The 21,882-nt window shown below is 42.9% G+C and overlaps 1 protein-coding gene across 1 annotated transcript in view; it reads right to left on the bottom strand.

Annotated features, from left to right (window-relative positions):
* The window catches only part of IGHMBP2 (immunoglobulin mu DNA binding protein 2), a 751,785-nt gene that overhangs the window by 444,178 nt on the left and 285,725 nt on the right, over positions 1 to 21,882 (bottom strand). Inside the window, exon 8 of the mRNA XM_044067302.1 lies at positions 13,785 to 13,932. Coding sequence (XP_043923237.1) covers positions 13,785 to 13,932 — 148 coding nt within the window. The remainder of the gene's footprint in view (positions 1 to 13,784; positions 13,933 to 21,882) is intronic.

Here is a 21,882-nt window from a genome sequence, read left to right as displayed (position 1 = left end):
AATATAAGCATGTATATACATATATACAAACAAATACACCATAACAGATTCCCCCAGCTAGCTACAAGATGGGCAAATACCCTAGGAGTACCACAGAGGGGAAGGAGGGTGGGTAATCCTGACTGCAGATGCATACCTCTCGGACATCTACATTTATGGTAGGTACAAAACTGTACTATGTCCTTCAAGGATGCATCTGCAGTCCTAACATATGGGTAGAATACCATAGCCAAACTGGGGGTGGAGGCACTAAGAAGATTATGGTGTAGTTAAGATCCCTTGCAAAACAGCAGTTGCAAAACCTGCTCGGGATCTGGAGTATAAAGGTAGATTATAATGCTTGGCAAATGTATGCACGGAGCTCCAAGTAGCAGCTTCTAAAATGTCTTTGGTAGCCACTCCTCGTAGGAAAGCTGTAGTAGTGGCTGTAGCCCTTGTGGAGTGAGGTCTGATGTTTTCTGGAGTTGTCTTTCCATGAAAAGAGTAACAAAATCTAATGCAATTTCCTATCCATTTTGAGATTGTCTGTTTTGAAATTGCTTTTCCTTCCATTCCTGATGCATATGCTACCAGAAGCTGGTCAGTCTTTCTGTTGGTCTTGGTTCTGTCCAGATAATAGCGCAATTGCCTGTGTACATCCAATGTATGTAGTAGTCTTTCCCCCCTGTTCTGTGGGTTGAAGAATGTTGGCAGGTGAATTGCTTGGTTCAATGATACCCTGGAGACCATTTTTGGCATAAAAGTAGGATTAGTTCTCAAGGACACTCTATCCTGATGGAAGTTAAGGAAGGGCTGTACTGCCATTAATGCCTGTAATTCAGAAACCCTTCTTGCTGAAGTGATTGCAAGCAGGAAAGCAGTTTTCCAAGATAAGAACTGTAATTCTGCTGTTGCTGCTGGTTCGAAAGGGGGAAGTGTTAACTTTTCCAGCACAAAGTTAAGGTCCCATGTAGGCAAAGGTGGCTTCCTTGGAGGCTTTACATTTTTAATTCCTCTCAGAAACTGCCTGAGTAGAGGATGAGAGAAGACTGGAGGATCCGTGTTGTATTCTGCTGAAATTGCTGATGCATGAATCTTAATGGAGGAGTAAGACGGGCCATTGTGGAAAAGTTCTGCTAAGTATTCCAGGATGTTAGCTATGTTTGCTAATGATACATCTTCTCCTTTTGCTGCACTCCAAATGAGGTATCTTTTCCATTTGGCTGAATAAGTCTTCCTTGTGGAGGGTCTGCGAGCCTCCAGGATAATGTCTTTAACCCTCTGAGATAAGTCTGGGTTATTTTGCTTTATGTAATATTCCAAGCAGCTAGCTGCAGTGTTTTCAAGTTTGGATGAAGGATCTTGTAGTTGTTCTGTATTAGTAGTAAAGGAAGCAGAGGTAGAGGCCATGCGTGTGTCCGAGACATACTCCTCAGTAGCGGGTACCAATGCTGCCTCGGCCAGTCTGGAGCTATCAGGATGATCCTTGGGTGATCTTCTTTGATCTTCAGTAGCACTTTGTGCATCAAAGGAAGAGGAGGGAATGCATATGCTGCCAGGTTTTCCCAACTGAAGGATAGGGAGTCCACCTTCCAAGCCAGTGGATGGCATGTCCTTGTGCAGAATTTCCTCAATTGGTGGTTGTGTGGGGATGCGAACAGGTCTATTTTTGGTAGTGCCCATTTCTTTGTAATGGTTTTGAAGATGTCTGGATGCAGCATCCATTCGTGGGCATCCGTGGTAGTTCTGCTTAAGGTGTCTGCTAGTGAATTTTCTTTTCCTGGCACAAATTTGGCCTGGAGTTGAATGTTGTGGTTCTGGGCCACATTCCACAGGTCCATTGCCATCCGGCATAGAGGATATGAGTGTGTGCCTCCCTGTTTGTTGATATACCACATGACTGTGGTGTTGTCCGTCCTTATCAGCAAATGACCTTGTTGAAGAAAAGGTCTGAATGTCTGAAGTGCCTGTTTCACTGCCAGCATCTCTTTTTGATTTATATGTAGGTTCAGCTGGTCTTGTGTCCATAGGCCTTGTATACACTTGTCCACCATGTGTGCCCCCTAGCCTAGGTCTGAGGCGTCCGTGGTGATAGTCTGGCTTGGGTGAGGTTTGTGGAAGGGCACACAGGCCTGAGCCCACCACAGGAATTCTTGTTTCAGGCATGGAATTATTGGAATCTGGGCTTCTAGACTGTGCTTGTGTTGAGACCATACATTCCTTAGGTACCATTGCAACTTCCTCATATGTAGCCTGGCATGTGGAATCAATATTATGCAGGATGCCATGTATCCCAGGGCTTGCAGGACTTTCCTTGCTGTAAGCTGGTTCTGCGTTGTTAATGCCATGAAATAGAGTGGTAGTTGCTTTTGCTTTTCTGCTGTGAGAAATGCCATTTGATTTGATGTGTCCAGTTCTGCACCCAAGAATGTTATCCTTTGGGATGGTACCAGCCTTGACTTTTTCATGTTGACTGTGTATCCCAGGGCTTGCAGTAGTTGTATAACCTTTTCCAAATCTTTTGTTAATTTGGTCTTGTTGTCCGCTTGTATCAGGCAGTTGTCCAGGTATGGATAAATTTGAATTCCCTGAAGCCTGCAATGAGCAATTACTGATGCCAGGCATTTCGTGAATACTCTGGGCGCAGTAGATAAGCCAAAGGGCAATGCTGAGAATTGATAATGCTCTGATCCTGCAAGAAATCTGAGGTATCTTCTGCAATCTGGTCGTATAGGGACGTGCAGGTATGCCTCCTTGAGATCTAGAGTCACCAGCCAAGACTCCTTGCCCAGCATGGGAAGAAGTTGCTGTAGGGTCAGCATTTTGAATTTTGGAACAATGAGATATGTGTTCAGAGCGGACAGGTCGAGAATAGGTCTCCATTGGTTTTCTTTCCTTGGTACCAGGAAAAGTCTGGAGTAAAATCCTTGCCCTAGTTCCATAGGCGGTACCTTTTCTATAGCTCTCATCCTTAGTAGGTGGTTGATTTGTGCTAGAGCGTTTGTTTTTTGGTTTGGTGGTAGGTTTGGCATTCCTCTCTTTTTTGGTAGAGTGTGGAAGTGAAACCTGTAGCCTTTGTCTATTGTCTGTAAAATCCATTTGTCTCCTGTAATGTAATGCCAGTTTACGGAAATAAGGCAAGCTTTCCGCCTAAGGGTGCTTGCAGTTGTTCCCTGGTAGGCGGTATCAGAGTCAAGTCATTGTGTCTGTCCTGTGGGGTGGTCGTAGCTGAATCTGTGGCAGTACTTCTCTGGTTGTTAGGCTGCCACTGACGTCCCCTGTAGGCACCTCTGGATTGACCTCTGCCTCTTGGGCGCCTATTTCTGCCTCTCTGTGCTCTGGAGGTGTCTGGAAAGGACCAATTCTTCGAAGGCCAATTTCTACTAAACCTCGGAGGCTGGACCTGTAAGAAATCCTTGACTGTTTGGACAGATTTTGCTTTTTCTTCCACCTTCTTTAGCACTTGCTGTGCAGGGGAGCCAAACAAACTTTGTTTCTCCATGGGAGCATCTAGAAGCTTTGACTTTACATGGTCTGGTAAGGATTGTTCTTTTAACCATGCATGCCTTCTAATCACTGTTCCAGTCATAGCTGATCTAAAGGAAGCCTCCAGTGCATCATAGCCGCATTTTAAGGAATGATTACTGACCTGCTGAGTGTTATGTACCAAATCCTGAAGGACTTACGGTCTATAGGTTCAGGAGAGGACAGTTTTTATTTAGCTGGTCTAACAAAATTCCTGATATTGAATCATGTGGAATTGACAGTTTAAGGCCCTAGCCGAAAGAGTAGCAGAAGTATAAACTTTTTTACCCCATCTCTCTAATGCTCTAGATTCTCTTTCAGAGGGAGGGGTTTTGGCAGAGGCAGCTGCTACAGCTTTGGGGCCCTGTGAAATGGTTTCAGGATCTGCAATAGGAGCCTTATACAAGTGAAAGTGTGTGTCTGGGACCCTGTAATATCTGTCGGGCTTGGCAGGGGCCGGGGGAAGAGAGTCAGGGGCAGTACAGGCATCATTATAAGCATCATCAACAACTGAAAGTAATGGAGGAATGGCTAAAGGCCTATGCTGTGGTAAATGTAAAAAGGTCCTTAGCCTTTTCCTTGAATCTGAAAAATCCTGGCCCTGCCATTGAAAATGCTCTCTCATAGCATGTAAGGTTTCCCCAAAAGAAAATTCCTCGGGAGGAGAGGCAGAAGGAATGGAGTCTTCTGCATCAGAATCCTCATAAGGAGAATATGGGCCTTCTGGAGGACCTGAGTTTTCTGAATCATCCGAGGAGTAGTCTGTAGAAACAGGATCCGGGGCTCTGCTCTAGGCCTCTTCTCTGGAGGGTTGAGAGGCCCTGTCTGGGTGAGGTTGGGATCCCCTGATCAAAGAAATGAGATCCTCAGCCAAGCTGAGCATTTGGGAACTGGAGGTAGGCCTGTGTGAGGGGGTTTTAGCAGGCAAGGCCTTAGAAGATTTAGCTGCTTTAGCCCTAGAAAAAGCCTTGATAGACATAGATGCAGGGGGCCTAGCAGCTCCACGTGCAGGAGTAGATATGTCTAAAGGAATAGTATCTGATAAATCCTGGGAGCCTGCTACAGCAGGGGTAAGTTCAGTAGCGGATTCAGCCATGCTGTGTGAGGCCTCGGCTATCGGAGGCAAGCTTCCGGCCAAAACCGAGACACTCGCGGTTGGCTTAACCGTGGTTTCGGCCGAAACCGCGGACCGCGAGTGTCGGTCCTTTTCCTTACGCTTTTTAGCTAATTGTGAAGTCGGGGTCTCCGACGGCATTTTGTAAGCAAAAGCGGGACCAAAAAACTCCTCTGCAAACTCTGACCGACGTCTAAGTGTCCGTCGGTTGAAGGAAGCACAGGCTAGACAAGCTGATACGTCGTGGTCTGGGCCTAAGCAAGAAAGGCAGTAAGAGTGGAAATCCTTATGAGGTATTTGTTTCCCACAAGTTAAACAATTATTTACTTTTTCTGACATCAGCTGAGGCAAGAAAGAGTCCCCAACGGGGTACTTAGCTTTTTAGAAGTCTTCGGTAGTAGAAATCTCTGGATCTGACCGACCGGCACTTGCGAACAGCTTCTGCTTCGGGCACCGCGCGGCAAGAAAGACTGAGGAAAATGGCGTCGGCTGATGCCTTTATACCCAATTCGCAGCAGCTATGACGTCGGGTGAAGTGCGACATCAGCCGAGGCCAGACCCAGACTTTGGAATCCGGCCGACCGAAGGGCTGCCTGAGGCAGGACAACCCATATGTTAGGACTGCAGATGCATCCTTGAAGGACATCTGCAGTGGCAAAGCCTGCTCTGGATTTAGAGTAAAGAGGTAAGTGGTAATGCTTGGTAAGAGTGCGCACAGAACTCCAAGTTGCAGCCTCCAAAATTTCCTTGGTTGGTACTCCTCTGAGAAAGGCTGCTGAAGTGGCTACTGCCCTGGTGGAATGTGGCCTAATATTGTTAGACACTGATTTGCCATGCTGTGCATAGCAGAAATGAATGCAGCGTCCTATCCATTTTGAAATAGTCTGCTTTGAAATAGCTTTTCCTTGTGATCCTGCAGCATATGCTACAAACAGTTGCTCAGTTTTTCTGAAAGCTGTTGTTTTGTCCAAGTAGAAGCGTAGCTGCCTGTGTATGTCCAAAGAATGCAGAAGTCTCTCCCCTTTATTCTGGGGATTTGGATAAAATGTTGGCAAATGAATGATTTGGTTAAGAGCCACACTGGATACTACCTTTGGCATAAATGTTGGGTTTGTCCTTAGAGAAACCTTGTCCAGATGAAAAATGATAAAAGGTTCCACTGCCATTAATGCCTGTAACTCTGAGACTCTTCTTGCTGAAGTTATTGCTAGAAGCAGAGCAGTTTTCCATGATAAGAATTTTATATCAGCTGTATTGGCTGGCTCAAAAGGAGGCAGTGTGAGCTTTTCCAAGACAAAGTTGAGGTCCCATGTAGGTATCGGTGCTCTCCTTGGGGGTCTTATGTTTATTGCCCCTCTGAGGTACTGTCTTAGCAGTGGATGTGAGAAAATAGGAGGTTCCATATTGTAATGAGCTGAAATGGCAGAGGCATGGATTTTAATTGATGAGAAGGATAGGCCTTGGTCCAGCATCTCAGTTAGGTATTGTAAAATCTGAGGAATATTTGGAACAAGTGGTTCAAGTCCTTGTGCCTGGTTCCAAGCACAGAATCTCTTCCATTTTCTGCATAAGATTTCCTGGTGCTGGGCCTCCTGGCTTCCAAAGCATCCATAACAGCTTTAGAGAGAGGTGTGTTCTGAGTGGCTATATTATTTGCCATGCAGCCAGATTTAAGGTTCTGAGTTGGCTGTGCAGGATCTGATTGTTTTGTTGAGTCAGAAGATGAGGAATTTGAGGTAAAGTCCAGGCTGGGCCTTGAGACAAGCTCTTTAGGATTGGGTACCAGTGCTGGCGTGGCCAGTCTGGGGCAATCAGAATCATTTTTGGCTTCTCTTGTCTAACTTTTAGGAGTACCTTGGGGAGGAGAGGCAGTGGTGGAAAGGCAGAAACTGTTAGGGTTTTCCAGCTGAATGATAGAGCATCCACTTCCCATGCTTGTGAATAAGTCCTTGTGCAGAATCTCTGTAGTTGGCAGTTGTGAGGGGAGGCAAAGAGATCTATGTCTGGGCATCCCCATTTCCTTGTTATCATGCTGAAGACCTGTGGATCTAGTTTCCACTTGTGAGGGTCCATGAGGTTTCTGCTTAGTTCATCTGCCAGAGTATTTTTCTTTCCTGGCAGGAATTGTGCCTGCAGATGTACTTGATAGGTCAGTGCTGTGTTCCACAAAGTCATGGCTTGCCTGCAGAGGGGGTAGGAATGTGTGCCCCCTTGCTTGTTTATGTACCACATAACTGTAGTATTGTCCGTCTTTAGCAATAGTTGTCCTGGATGTAGTAGGTCCTTGAAGGCTGTCAGGACATTCTGTACAGCTAGCATCTCTTTTTGATTGATATGAAGAATCATTTGGTCCGTGGGCCACGTGCCCTGAATACATTTTCCTGCCATGTGTGCCCCCCAAGCATAATCCAATGCATCTGTTGTTAGTGTCTGCCTGGCTGTGGGTAAAGTGAAAGGCTGTCCCTTGTTGTGGTGACAGGATAGTGCCCACCATCGAAACTCCTGTTGCAGGCAGGGGATAAGAGTTATTATTGTTTCCAGGCTGTGGCAATGTTGAGTCCAAACACTTTTTAGATACCATTGTAGCTTCCTCATATGCAGTCTTGCATATGGAATTAGCAGGATGCCATGAAGCCCAAAGCCTGCAGAATTTTTCTTGCAGGTAACTGGGTCTTTGTTGCCATCATTTGAAAGTAATGAGTCAGTTGCCTTTGCTTGTCTGGCGTGAGATAAGTCATCTGGGCAGTTGTATTTAAGCTTGTACCCAGGAATATTATCTCTTGAGAGGGCACTAGTGTTGATTTCTTTTTGTTTACTGTGTACCCCAGGCAAATTAGTAATCTTTTTACAAACGCCAGATGATTTAGTAGAATGTCCTTGCTCTCTGCTTGAATAAGGCAGTCGTCCAAGTAGGGATATATTTTAATTCCTTTTTGTCTGCAAAATGCAATTACTGGTGCCAGGCATTTTGTGAAGACCCTGGGTGCAGTAGAAAAGCCAAAGGGCAGTGTAGAGAATTGGTAATGCATTGAGCCAGCTATGAATCTGAGGTATCTTCTGCAAGATTGTCTGATTGGGACATGCAGGTATGCCTCTTTGAGGTCCAAAGTAACTAGCCAAGCCTTCTTGCCCAGCATGGGTAGAAGTTGCTTCAGTGTCAACATTTTGAATTTTGGAACTTCCAGGAAAGTATTTAGAATAGACAGGTCCAGTATTGGTCTCCAGGCTTTGTCCTTTCTGGGTACCAAGAAAAGTCTTGAGTAAAATCCTTGCCCTTGCTCTTGCTGTGGTACTTTTTGAATAGCCCTTATGTCCATGAGAGCAGACATTTGTTTTTGTGCCTCTGCCCATTGATTGTGTGGCAGGTCTGGCATACCTTTTGACCTTGGTAGGGTGTAAAAGTGGAACCTGTAACCTTGAGAAACAATATTCAGAACCCATTTGTCCTGGGTGATCATGTGCCATTTTTGTGAGAAAAGTGCTAGTTTTCCCCCCAAGAGTGCTGCCAAAAGGTAAGTGCTTGGTATTTGTAGAGGAAAGTCTTTTCCTATAAGGTTGTGATTTTTCTTCTCCGCCTTTGGGGGCTGAAGCACCCCATTGTTTAGGTCTGTATGAGCCTTGGGGCTGAGATCTGCCTCTTGGGCGTCTGTATCTGCCTCTTTGTGGCCTGTCTGACACTGGAAAGGACCAATTTTTAGAAGGCCAGTTCCTGATAAATCTAGGTGGCTGAACCTGTAAGAAATCCTTTACTGTCTGCATTGATTTTGCTTTATCCTCCATTTTCTTTAACACCTCTTCTGCCTTAACACCAAACAAAGTATCATGCTGTAATGGAGCATCCAATAATTTTGCTTTAACATGATCAGGTAAACTCTGTCCTTTTAACCAAGCATATCTTCGAATGACAGAACCTGTAACTGCGGCTCTGCAAGATGCCTCTAATGAATCAAAACCACATTGCAACGTATGCTTTCCCACTTGTTCAGCTGCATGCAATAAATCCTGCATTTCCTTGTTCTCAGGACATTCAGAGCTTGTAAGCATTTTCTGTTTTAGCAAAGACATTAAGTATTGTTGATATTTAAGCATGTGAAACTGGCAGTTTAAAGCCCTTACAGCTAAAGTGGCAGAGGTGTAAACTTTCTTACCCCATCTGTCCAGTGCTCTAGAATCCCTATCAGAGGGAACAGGGTTTTTTGCAGTGGAAGCCTTGTCCCATTCGGGATCCTGAGAAATAGTTTCTGGATCAGCAGCAGGGTTTTTATAAAGAAATTTAAGAGAATCTGGAACCCTGTAGTACCAATCTGGCTTAACTGGTGCAGGGAGTAAAGAATCAGGAGTCAAACTGGATTCAGGAAAAACATCATCAACAATGTCTAGTACAGGGGGGATAGCAAGAGGCCTGTGCTGAGGCAATAAAAGAAAATCTCTGAGCCTTTTCTTGGATTCTGAATAATCTTGGCTCTCCCAATGGAAACGTTCCCTCACGGTGTGCAGGGTTTCCCCAAAAGAGTAGTCCTCAGGAGGAGAGGCTGAAGGGATAGATTCTTCAGCATCAGAGTCCTCATAGGGAGGAAGGGAATATCCCTGTTCTGAAGAGGAATCAGAAGAAATAAAAACCTGGTCAGAGGAGTCATAATCAGTGTCTTGCCTAAGCCTTTTATCAGGAGGGGGATGGGAACCCCTGATCAAAGTAATTAGGTCCTCGGCCATTTTGAGCATCTGTTTCTTTGGCATGGATGACTGTCCAGGAGAATGCTGTACTTGTTTCTTTGTCTTTAAAGGTGTTTTAGACTTTGCCTTGGCTGCTGTAATGGTCTTGATAGTAAGCTGTGCAGGTCTGAAAACACCCTCAGAAGCCGATGCCTGCTCAGCTGCCCCTGACCCATCTGAGGGAATTGTTTCCATAGGCCCAATACCTTGAGTTTCCAGAGGCCTAGCTGTCTCCACATGGGAGTCGGAGGCAGCCTGTGGCTCTGAGGTAGCGGGTGTCAGGTGCTGTGAAAGCACCTCACTGAAAACCGGCGACTGGCCTAGAAGAGGCTTCATCGTCGGTTTTGGACCTCGGATGTCTGTCTTTTTCTTTGTCCTTGCGCTTTTTATGGACTCCGGTCGTTGGTTGTTCCGATGGCATTATATAGTTAAACTTTCAGCCAAAGTAATGGAGAGCAAAACCAACGCTTAATAGTGCATTGGTTGAATCTAGCACAAAACCGACAACTAGCAACTTCGTGGTCAGGGCCTAGGCAAGGAATACAGTAAGAATGAAAATCCTTATGAGGTATTTGCTTCCCACAAGAAATACAATTGTTAACTTTTACTGACATCGGTCTGGAGCAAGAAAAAGTTTCCCCAACGGGGTACTTAGCTTTATTGAAGACTTCGGATATGAAATTCAATTTCGAAAATCTCAGGAGTCGGCCGACCGGCACTTGCGAACTGCTTTTGCTTCGGGCACCGCGCGGCAAGAAAGACTGAAGAAAATGGCGTTGGCTGCATCTTATATACCCCTGGCGCACTGACGTCAGGGAAGAGGAGACAGCAACCAACGCCGGACCAGGACTTTGGAATTCAGGCTGACTGCGGGTAGCCTACCAGCAGGATAACCCAAGTGTAATGATTGCAACAGTGAAACACGATGAACATGTGCTCTTTGTTGTCGAATTTTTAAAGGGTGCAAATTTTACACCTGACTTTTGGACATCTTTATTATATGGCAGGATGACATCTGTAGAATTCCTTATTTTTGGAATACATTAACCAGAACACTGAATTTCTTAGCTTTACCAGTGAAATGAACCAAGAACAAACTGCTCATTTGGATATACTATTAAAAAAGGACATTATAAATAAGAGATTCACTTCAAGGATTCAAAGGAAAGCAACATATTCAAAGAGTTTCTTGCACTTCACAAGGGGCATCCCTTGCCACAGAAAGAAATCAGTGGGTAAAGGCCAGTTTGTACATGCAGTCAGAATGGCAACAGATGAGGAAGCCTTCTGGGATGAATGTGCCATTTTAAAAGAAATGTTTAGAAACAGAGGCTATCCTGTATCATTTATTGACAACATTATGATGGAAGTCATAAACAAAAGAGAAAGGAATTATTTCACACCAATCTTGAAGGATAATCATATTGGTGGAATTGAAAATGTTATACAGGTTGAAACCGCTGCAAATGGTGGATGTAATAATTTGAATATTCTTTGCAAATTAACTTTAGTAATTTTCCTATTTTTTAAAAAACATTTAATATTCACCATATCATTCAAACCAGGGACTAAATAAGATGCAAGCTTAATCTGCCATTCGGCTTCTCTCTGTACCACATAGTTCCTGTAGTCCCCTCCCCATAAATCTTGTTTAACAAAACCTCCAGTATTGCCCAGGTAAACTTCTTCCAGTTGGAACAAGTCAGGGAATGTTTATAAAGGGCATTGTTACTGTTTTTTGACTTTATAGGATACAGATGGTCCAATACCCTGTTCCTTAAATTTCTGGTAGACATACCAACATAAAAGGCTGGACATGTTGAACACACCGCAAGATACAATATACCCATGATGCCATAATGCAATTTTCCAGGAACTCGGACAGTGTAATTCAAGTGTTGCAAAAATACAAAGGGACCCTCAAAAATAAATCTGCATGCCCTACACCCTGAACATTTAAACATGTCACCGGTTTCACCACAAGTGTGGGGGGGGGGGCTGATTTGTTATTTTCTAACATATACTTAATAATAAAATGGGGGCCATTACCAAGGGCTTTTGCTAAGTCCGCATTTCCAGAAACAACTTTCCAACTGTCACTGATGATCTGATGAATAAACTTGCTATCCATGTTCATGTCCAAACAAAATCTAGGACCTTCTGCCCCCTTGATATTAATGTCTGTACCCCTTTCTAATTCATTCTGTTCTTTTTTAACAAACCCCCTTAATAAAATAGGAGGAAAATCAGAATCTCTCCTGGAAATGACCTCCTGAGCCATAATGTCAAGTAAGTCACCAGGATAGCCCATCTCTAAAAACAACTTTTTGATGAAATTAACTTCCTCTAAGAAAACAGAGTCTTCCACATGTTATTTAAACATAGGTCCATTAAAAAACTACTGGGTCTTTTTCATCATTCAGCAAGTTAGTCACCCAATTCCAAACTCAGTAGACCCTAGCTACATAATTCAACAGTCAATAACCGGTAAAACTATTCTTACAAATTTAAATTAAAATAGTTTTGTGTAAATGTTTAACATTAATTAAGGGAAATACTGAAAACATGATGAAATTTTATTGGACCTACATTTAAATAACATCCATGCAAGGGTTAATCATTCCAATTGTTTCATGACGTAAATGAACTTAACAAATGATATAAAAGGGCAGAAATGTGTTGACTTAAATTATTCTGAAGAAGTCCAATATAATGGACAAAAGTGCTTTATCGGAAAGATATTTTATGTTGTAGCAACATGCTTTTTATATTAGTGTTAATATTTTAACTAAATAAAAGAGTAGAATTTCAAAGGAGAATCTGAGCTGCTGGCATTACTTTTTCCTTGGTTTTGGTAATTACAGTTTGTTGTCACAACCACATAATGACAAAAACTCTGGAGAGAGAGGTTGGTCTGTCACTGATCTTTCAGCTTTTTATATTGGTTTTAGCATTTTATGTTTTAACTAAATAATTTCGAAGGACCATCTGAGCTGCTGGCATTACTTTTTCCTTGGTTTTGGTGTTGTTGTGGAGTGACGCTACCACAAACTGGAATTATTATGACCAGCAGGAAGAAAATTACCTGCAGACAAATTAACTGTCAGCATTTTGTAAAAATTTGCCTCATACTATGCATCTCTTAGCCAGAACTTTGACAGACTTATAAAGTGGTAGTGTGATGCCCAGATGGGGGGGGGGCTATGAAACAACTACAAGAAGTGAAGGTAAGTGCCCGAAAGATGAAAGGTGCATATTTCAAAAGTTATGTGGATAGCTTGAAGGCTCAGTGGTTAAAGCTTATGTGTTACAGCTCCAGGGTATGGAATTCATTCCTGACGTCTGTTCATTGATGGAGTTGAATATGCAAGTTCTCCTTGTGTATGCACTGGTTTTCTCAGGGTACTCCATTCACCGCATAAAAACAATCTGGTAAACTAGGTACTCTAAAATGTCCATATATTTACACTGCATTTATCCCATGCCCTTGTGGCACAAGTTTATGACTGAAAAGGGTCAAGAAAGAACCAGTTCATTGTAACAGCAGACATTCACTTTTATAACAGCAGCAGATTTTTTAACAATGAATTGTCAATACTGGTGGCACAGATGGATAAAGGCATGACTACTGCCCAGGTGACTGAAGTTTATGCAGCGGCTTGGGCACTTGAAAGTGCTAGCAGAGGGCATGAGAGATCCTAGCCTAGGGGAGGATAGATTGGTAGAACAGGCTATGCACATTATTATCCCTTGGAGAAGGGATGGTGACACAGAGAGGTAGCCAGAGGGTGGGCATTAGGCTTAACCAGCTATCAATGGGTGGCCGACCTCATATCAAGTCTGCAAAAGTAGACATTCAGACGATAAAGGCATTATTGGCCACAGTCATGACGCAGATCACACATCCCCCTACCGGGGGGGGGAGCTATCTAAATGGTCTTAATGCAGGTATATTAACAGCAGCACAAAGCACCCTCATAGCTGCCTGGGAAATTGTCCCCCTTCAGAAGCTGTTGCTTCTGCACTGGGTGGAACCCCAGGGCACAGGAATAAATAGATGCTGTCTGCTCAAGGGTAGGCTTGATGGATAGCAGTTACCATGTCAACAATCACCTAGAAAACAAAACATGAAGCTTGGCCCTGCTTCCAAAGTTAGCACTGAAAAGCACACATAACAATGACTTCTTACATCAATTTATGATGTACACTTCCTGCTGGTAATCCATGTGGGTCTGTTTAAGAAGAAAAAAATAACTGATCTATGTCCTTCAGACCTCATAGTTATCACCTCAATCATTATAAGTGCTGCTGGAGCTTGACTTCAAGGAAGATTCAACATTTCTGTAAAAGACAATCAAGAAACAGAAGACCATACAAAAAAAAAAAAAAAAAAGATGAAAAAAGGAAAAACAAATAAACAAAAAAAAAAAAAAAACTAAAACACATTTCCAACCTGTAGTTGTTGCAAGAATAACATCAGCATCTTTCAAGATTTGTCTCATGGCAGCCTCCTCCCTCTCCTTTAACTCCTTTCTCAGCAACTTTATCTCATTTCGTAAATGGCTTTTTTCTGCTTTGCCCTGTACGTTTTTTACTTTTACCTGTATAAAAATATAATAATGAATAATTTAGGAATCTAGCATTTTGCTAGTTTTCAAAGCCAAGAATAGTCTCTTATAGCAGCAATGCACTCAGCCTATAATTATTAGTTCTACAAAAAATAAATAAACATATGTAAACAAAAATTCGCCTCCAATGTTTGTAACTGATGATTTTGCAGGATTACACATAAAACAGACATAAAGAAAAGATTCTGCCATATGGAAATTCAGAAATTACTAATATATAGGTAAATAAAGTACAGTTGTGTACACTTACCATAAATGTAGATATTCCAATGTATTCACTGTTGCAGTCATCATATTTGGGTTATCCCTGCCAGGGTAGCCCTCAGCCAGCCCGAACACCAGAGGCTTAGTATTTCTGCATCAGTTGCTGTCGCTTCAAGACTGATGTCAGGTCGTCAATAGCACAAAGTAAGGCAGCCGACACCATTACATCAGTTTTTCTTGCCCTAACTGTCAGGAGACCCCAAGTGGGAGCCAGGCCATGGTGTAAAAACCCCGCCAATAGAAAGTAAATATCAAAATGTCCCCTGTAAGGAGAGAAAGAGAGAGAGAAGGGGGATGGAGGGAGGGAAAGCAGGACTGCAGGACTGCAACAGTGAATACACTCGAACATCTACATTTATGGTAAGTGTACACAATGGTACTATGTTCTTCATGTTTCACTTTTGCAGTCATTACATTTGGGTAGAATTCCAAAGCTATGGTTGGGAGGCTGGAGCTAAACAGCATTAGGTGCGGCTATAAGGCCCTGCAGCACTGCAGTAGCAAAGCTTGCCCTGGACCTAAAGAGTAGAGAGGCAAATGGTAATGCTTTGTAAAGGTGTGAACAGAACTCCAACTAGCAGCCTCTAGAATGTTTTTGGTTGGTACTCCTCTGAGAAAGGCTGCCGAAGTAGCTGCAGCTCTCGTGGAATGAGACCTAATGCCCTTGGGCACAGGTTTACCATGGTGTAAGTAGCAGAAACAGATGCAGTGGCTTATCCACTTTGAAATTGTCTGCTTTGAGATAGCCTTTCCTTCTGATCCTGCAGCATAATTGCTCAGTTTTTCTTACAGTTTTTGTCCTGCTCAAGTAGAATCTTAGCTGTCTGTGTACGTCCAAGGAATGCAGAATTCTCTCCCCTTTGTTTTGCAGATTTGGATAAAAAGTTGACAGATGAATAGTTTGGTTAAGAGCCACACTGGAAACCACCTTAGGCATAAAAGTATGATTTGTCCTCAGAGACACCCTGTCTGGGTAAAATATGATAAAAGGCTCTACAGCCATGAGGGCCTGTAGCTCTGAAACTCTTCTTGCTGAGGTAATTGCTAATAGCAGAGATGTCTTCCATGACAAGAACTTTATATCAGCAGTAGTGGCTGGTTCAAATGGAGGCAGGGTGAACTTTTCCAACACATAATTGAGATCCCATGCAGGTAATGGTGATCTTCTAGGAGGCCTTAGGTTTTTGGCTCCTCTAAGATACTGCTTTAGTAAAGGATGAGAAAAGATAGGTGGCTCTGTATTGTAATGAGCTGAAATGGCAGAAGCATGGATTTTTATTGATGAGAAAGATAGGCCTTTGTCAGGCATCTCAGTTAAGTATTGTAATATCTGAGGAATATGTGGTTCTGCTGTATCAGTTCCTTGTGCTTGATTCCAAGTACAGAATCTTTTCCATTAGTCAGCATAAGATTTTCTAGTACTAGGCCTTCTGGCTTCCAAAATGACATCCATCACAGCTTTACTGAGAGGTGTCATTCGTATGATTACATGATTAGCCATGCTGCCAGGTTCAGAGTCTGTAGTTGATTGTGCAAGATCTGATTGTTTTGCTGGGACAGTAGTTGTGGTCTTTGAGGCAAGGTCCAAGCTGGGTATTGAGACAAGTTCCTTAGGATAGGGTACCAGCATTATTGGGGCCAGTCTGGGGCAATTAATATCATCTTTGGCTTCTCTTGTCTGACTTTTAGGAGGCCCTTGGGTAGAAGAGGCAGAGGAGGAAAGGCGTAAACGGACAGGTTTTTCCAACTGAAGGATAGGGCGTCCACTTTCCATGCTTGTCTGTGATAAATCCTTGTGCAGAATATTTTCAATTGATAATTTTGAGGAGAGGCAAATAGATCTATGTCTGGGCTCCCCCATTTCTCTGTTATCATGCTGAATACTTGTGGATTTAGTTTCCACTCGTGAGGGTCCATCAGGTTTCTGCTTAAATCGTCTGCCAGAGTGTTCTGTTTTCCTGGCAGGAATTGAGCTTGAAGATTTATTTGGTAGGTCAAAGCTGTGTCCCACAGTGCCATGGCTAATCTGCAAAGGGGGTATGAGTGTGTGTCCCCTTGCTTGTTTATATACCACATGACTGTGGTGTTGTCCGTCTTTATCAGTAGTTGTCCTAGATGAAGTAAATCCTTGAAGGCTGTTAGGGCATTTTGAACAGCTAGCATCTCTTTCTGGTTGATATGTAGATGCATTTGATTTGGTGCCCATATGCCCTGAATGCATCTTCCTGCCATGTGGGCCCCCCAGGCATAATCTGATGCGTCTGTTGTTAAGGTTTGGCTGGCAGGGGGTAGAGTGAAGGGCAGTCCCATGTTTTGGTGACAGGCCTTTGCCCACCATAGAAATTCCTGTTGCAGGCAGGGGATGAGAGGAATCATTGTTTCCAGACTGTGTGAATGTTGACTCCATAAACCTTTTAGGTACTATTGAAGTGTCCTCATATGCAGTCTTGCATATGGAATTAATGAGATGCAGGATGCCATGAAGCCCATAGCCTGCAGAATTTGTCTTGCAGAAGACTGGGTTTTTGTTGCCATCAGTTTGAAGTAAGTAGTCAGTTGCCTTTGTCTGGCGTGAGGTAAGCCATCTGGGCAGTTGTATGCAAGCTTGCACCCAAGAATGTTATCGTTTGAGAGGGTACCAGTTGTGACTTCTTTTCGTTTATTGTGTACCTTAGGCATGCTAGAAGCCTTTTCACAAATGCCAGGTGTCGTAGAAGAGTGTCCTTGTTCTCTGCTTGAATGAGACAGTCGCCCAAGTAAGGATACATTTGAATACTTCTTTGTCTGCAAAATGCAATTACTGGTGCCAGGCACTTTGTAAAGACCCTGGGCGCAGTAGATAAGCCAAAGGGCAGTGCAGAGAATTGGTAATGCATTAAGCCAGCCTTGAATCTGAGGTATCTTCTGCACAATTGTCTTAATGGGACATGCAGGTATGCCTCTTTTAAGTCTAAAGTCACCAGCCAAGCATTCTTGCCCAGCATGGGCAGAAGTTGTTGCAAAGTGAGCATTTTGAATTTTGGAATGTCCAGGTATGTGCTCAGAATCGATAAATCCAGTATTGGCTGCCAGGCCTTGTCCTTTCTGGGTACCAAGAACATTCTTGAGTAAAAACCTTGTCATTTTTCCTGTTCTGGTACTGTCTCAATGGCCCCCATATGCATGAGGGACGTAACCTGTTTCTGTGCCTCTGCCCATTGTTTTTTTGGCAGGTCTGGCCAACCATTTGTCATTGGCAGAGTGTGGAAATGGAATCTGTATACCTGTGATACGATGTTCAGTACCCACTTGTCCTGGGTTATTAACTGCCAATTTTGAGCAAAAAGTGCTAATTTTCCCCCTATGGGTGCTGCCAAAAGATAACTGCTTGGTGTAGGCAGAGGGAAGTCATTGGGATTGCTTTCTGTAGGTTTGCGCTTTATCTCCTCCAGATCTGGAGGTGGATGCACCCCATTTGCTTTGACCTGTATGAGTCTTGAGCTTGGTACCTGGAACCCTTAGGGCATCTGGATTTGCCCCTTTGAGCTCTGTCTGACACAGGAAAGGACTAATTTTTTGTAGGCCAGTGTCTACTGAATCTAGGTGGCTGCACTTGTAAGAAATCTTTAACAGTTTGCATAGACTTAGCTTTGTCTTCCATTTTCTTTAAAACCTCTTCTGCCTTAATACCAAACAGAAAATCATGCTGTAAAGGTGCATCTAGTAATTTAGCTTTAACGTGAACAGGCAAATTTTGTTCCTTTAACCAGGCATGCCTCCTAATCACAGATTCAGTAACTGCGGCCCTGCAGGAGGCCTCTAAAGAATCAAAACCACATTGCAAATTATGCTTTCCAACTTGTTCAGCTGCATGCAATAATCCCTGCAATTCCTTATTTTCTGCACATTCTGAAATCAACATCATTTTCTCTATTTCAGCAATCCCATAACGTGTTGTTGGTACTTAAGCATATGAAATTGACAGTTTAAGGCCCTAATCGCCAAGGTTGCCGTACAAATCTTTTTTCCCCATCTGTCCAGCGCCCTTGAATCTCTGTTGGAGGGTGTAGGGTTTTTTGCTGTTGAGGCCTTAACTCCCTTTGGACCCTGTGAAATATTTTCGGGATCAGCAGCAGGGTTTCTAAATAAAAATTTATGAGAGTCAGGGACCCTGTAATACCTGTCAGGCTTACTGGGAGGCGGAGGTAAAGAAAAAAAACATCACCCACAATGTCTAACACAGGGGGAATGGCTAAAGGCTTGTGCTGAGGGAGAAGGAGGAAATCCCTGAGCCTCTTTTTTGATTCTGAGAAGTCTTGACTCTCCCAGTGAAAATGCTCCATCAAAGTATGCAAGGTTTCTCCAAATTAATAATCCTCAGGAGGAGATGCAGATGGAATAGACTCCTCAGCATCAGAATCCTTATAGGGAGGAAAAGATAATTCCTGATCAGAAGAGGCATCAGAAGAAATAGAAACCTGATCTGAAGATTCAGTCAGTGTCTTGCCTAGGCCTCTTATCTGGAGGGGGATGGGTACCCCTGATCAAGGTAATAAGGTCTTCAGCCATTTTGATCATCTGTTTTTTAGGCATAGAGGCCTGTGCACGTGGCTCAGGCGTCTTTATTTTAGTTTTAGAAGGTGTCTTTGCCTTTGGTTTTGCAGCTTTCGTTGGTTTGATATAAAAATGTTGAGGTCTGAATACACCCTCAGAAGCCGGTGCCTGGTCAGCGGCTCCGGACCCATCAAAGGGAGATACATCCGTCGGTCCAATACCTTGAGTATCTTGCGGCATGCCGGACTCCACATGAGTGTCGGTAGAGGCCTGCGACTCAAAGGTAGCGGGTATCAGGGGCTGCAAAAGTGCCTCACTGAGTCCGGCGAACCAGTGACTGGCTTAGGAGAAGCTTAGTCTTCGGTTTTGGATCTCGACTGCCTTTCTCTATTCTTTTCTTTGCGTTTTTATGTACTCCAGTAGTCGGATTGCTATCCAACGACATCTCTGGGTAGTTAAATCTGTTTCCAAAAATACTTAGATGCAAAAATATACAGACGCTTAATAGTGCGTTGGTTAAATCTAGCACAAAACTGACAGCCAGGCATGTTGTGAACAGGGCCTAGGCAAGGAATACAGTATAAATGGAAATCATTATGAGGTATTTGCTTCCCACAAGTAATACAATTATTAACTTTTTCTGACATTGGTAAAAAGCAAGAAAAAAGTTTTCCCAACAGGGTACTTAGCTTTATTGAAGACTTCGGTTCTGAAACTCAAACGCGAATATTTCAGTAGTCGGCCGACCGGCACTTGCGAAATGCTTCTGCTTCGGGCACTGCGCGGCAAGAAGGATTAAAGAAAATGGCGTCGGCTGCTTGTTTTATACCCCTGACGACCTGACGTCATGGAAGAGGAGACAGCAACCGACGCAGGACCCAAGACTTTGGAATTCAGGCCGACTGAGGGCAACCTGCCAGCAGATTACCCAAATGTAATGACTGCAACAGTGAAACACGAAGAACATCATCTTGAAAGTTTTGCTTGTTTTCCTCCATTACCACAAATGCATCACAATCTTTCAACTTAGATTCTGATTTGCACTGCTAATGTTGTACTTGACCTGTCCCTGCCATACGTCTGTTTCCAAATCTGCTGAAAGCATATTCCAAAAGGATTTCAACATTTCCATGGTGAAAGACTGTACCACCATGGCTAACACTGCTCGCTGCTTAAACCCCTTCCCAGTCTCAAAAGGCCACCAGCATAATCAACTTACAACTGTGACACAGGGCAAGTTGTCAACAGATTTCTGAAAAATAATGACATTGTAGAACTTTATTTTAAGCTAGGTAATCGGAATCAATATTTTCCCAAAATCGAGATACCTTTTACATACTTTCCAACTGTTAATATATGCTATTTTTGATTAAAGTGTATCTTGTCTAGTAAAAATACACTTATGTGGTCAAATCCATTCAGGTATCTGTTTGTCAGATCAATGTCAGACTCCTGTTAATAAATATCTACCAGTCTCCTACCCCTTATTAGGAACTTACTGTATTATCTGACATATTTTTGAAATTACTGTAGTGCATGTTTTACCTAGAGATGTTTTCAAAGGAATTTTCAATACATTTAAGCATCATCTAAATGAAGGTTAACAAAAAAAATCTTCCCTCACAATGCTTGTGAACCATCACCACTCCTGAAACTGTGCTTTTTCTAATTAACCACCTCTGAAGGGGCACAGAAATGCTTAATGAATTTCTTCCATAGGAACAATGATGCATAGTCAAAGAAATGCTCATAAGACTTTACCTGCAACTGTTGTTAAGGAACAATAAATGCCAGAGTTGTGCATAATACACATGCACTGACAATGGTTCCAATAGTGGCAACATAACTTTACTTTATAAACATCATCCGCAGATTTTATGCAAATTTTTGTAGAATTGTGTGAACAATCTCAGTATCTCAGCAGCTTTACAAACTAAGGAATTACTAACTATAGCAGCTGTATTTTTCATTGTGACACAAGTTTCGAAATGACTAATTAGAGGTTAGTTTGCAACACTCACATTGTAAGATACTGACATAAATTTGAAAAACATCACAAGTCCAATAATTCTACTAATACTAGATACAAGAACCTAAATCTAAACTAACGGATAAATAAGACACGATGGAGAGACAGGTGTATCACCCAATGCCTCTCCCAATTTTAGAATAGTCTTCTCCTGCATATTAGGCAGTATGATAGACCATCAGCCTTTAAAAGGAACTTAGTGACTGGATGGGAACCCACACATTCACCCTGGGCTTGACTGGTCTGGTCCTCCTAGACAATTGGGCATAACCTAAGGGTGGGTACTGGCAAAGGATTAAATCATCATAACTCTCAGGTGCCTTTTATTTTCTATTATACCTATGAAATGCATAAGCATTCACCTGAAAATGGCACTTCTTTGCAGCTGTGCTAGACAGAAGCCACACACAACTGGCAGTTTTCTCTGCAATCTTGCCAATTTTAACCAGATACAATGCAATGTTGTGTGAGCAGCATAGTATTTACATTACTCACACTAATATACTAACATTAAGTACTTCATAAAATACATTTACAAATGCAATGTTTGCCCAAAGCAGTAGCTTCCTGACAACCCATTGTTTTCTCTAGATGTTTCTGACCACGACTAGCACATTCATTATTGGGATTATGGTAACTAAAAATTGTGAAAATAAACATTCATAGGAATGTGGTAATATCTTTTTTCCACAAGTCAAAAGGAAATAGCTGATGTCACTGTCTTCTATCATGCTGTAGTCTTAAGCAGGTCCCTAATATTCAAATCACTGTGCATCTACTACTAAAATATGATTAATATGCCACATTTCTTTTCATTTTGTACAGTACCATTAGAAACTAAATGTTACACATACAGTTCTATCTATGACTAACACCCTCCCCGGGATTCATGAACCTTGCGCCAGGCGCCCGCATAGCGTCGGCGTTATAAAGCCAAATATGGCCACCGAGCGATTCAGGTATGAATCAATCCCGTGCACTACCGGCGTCGCGGACCTCGCCGCCCGCGTAGGTATGCTAATCACACTGTGTGCGGTATTGCACCATGCAAATGAAGGCAAATAGCGATCCACGAAGTTGGGCAGGCGTAGCGTAAG

The sequence above is a fragment of the Protopterus annectens genome, chromosome 3.part1, assembly GCF_019279795.1.
Source record: "Protopterus annectens isolate FY-2018-M chromosome 3.part1, PAN1.0, whole genome shotgun sequence".
Classification (NCBI taxonomy): domain Eukaryota; kingdom Metazoa; phylum Chordata; order Ceratodontiformes; family Protopteridae; genus Protopterus; species Protopterus annectens.
Note: the sequence above shows the minus strand (reverse complement) of the source record. Positions and strands in the feature narration are given on the sequence as shown.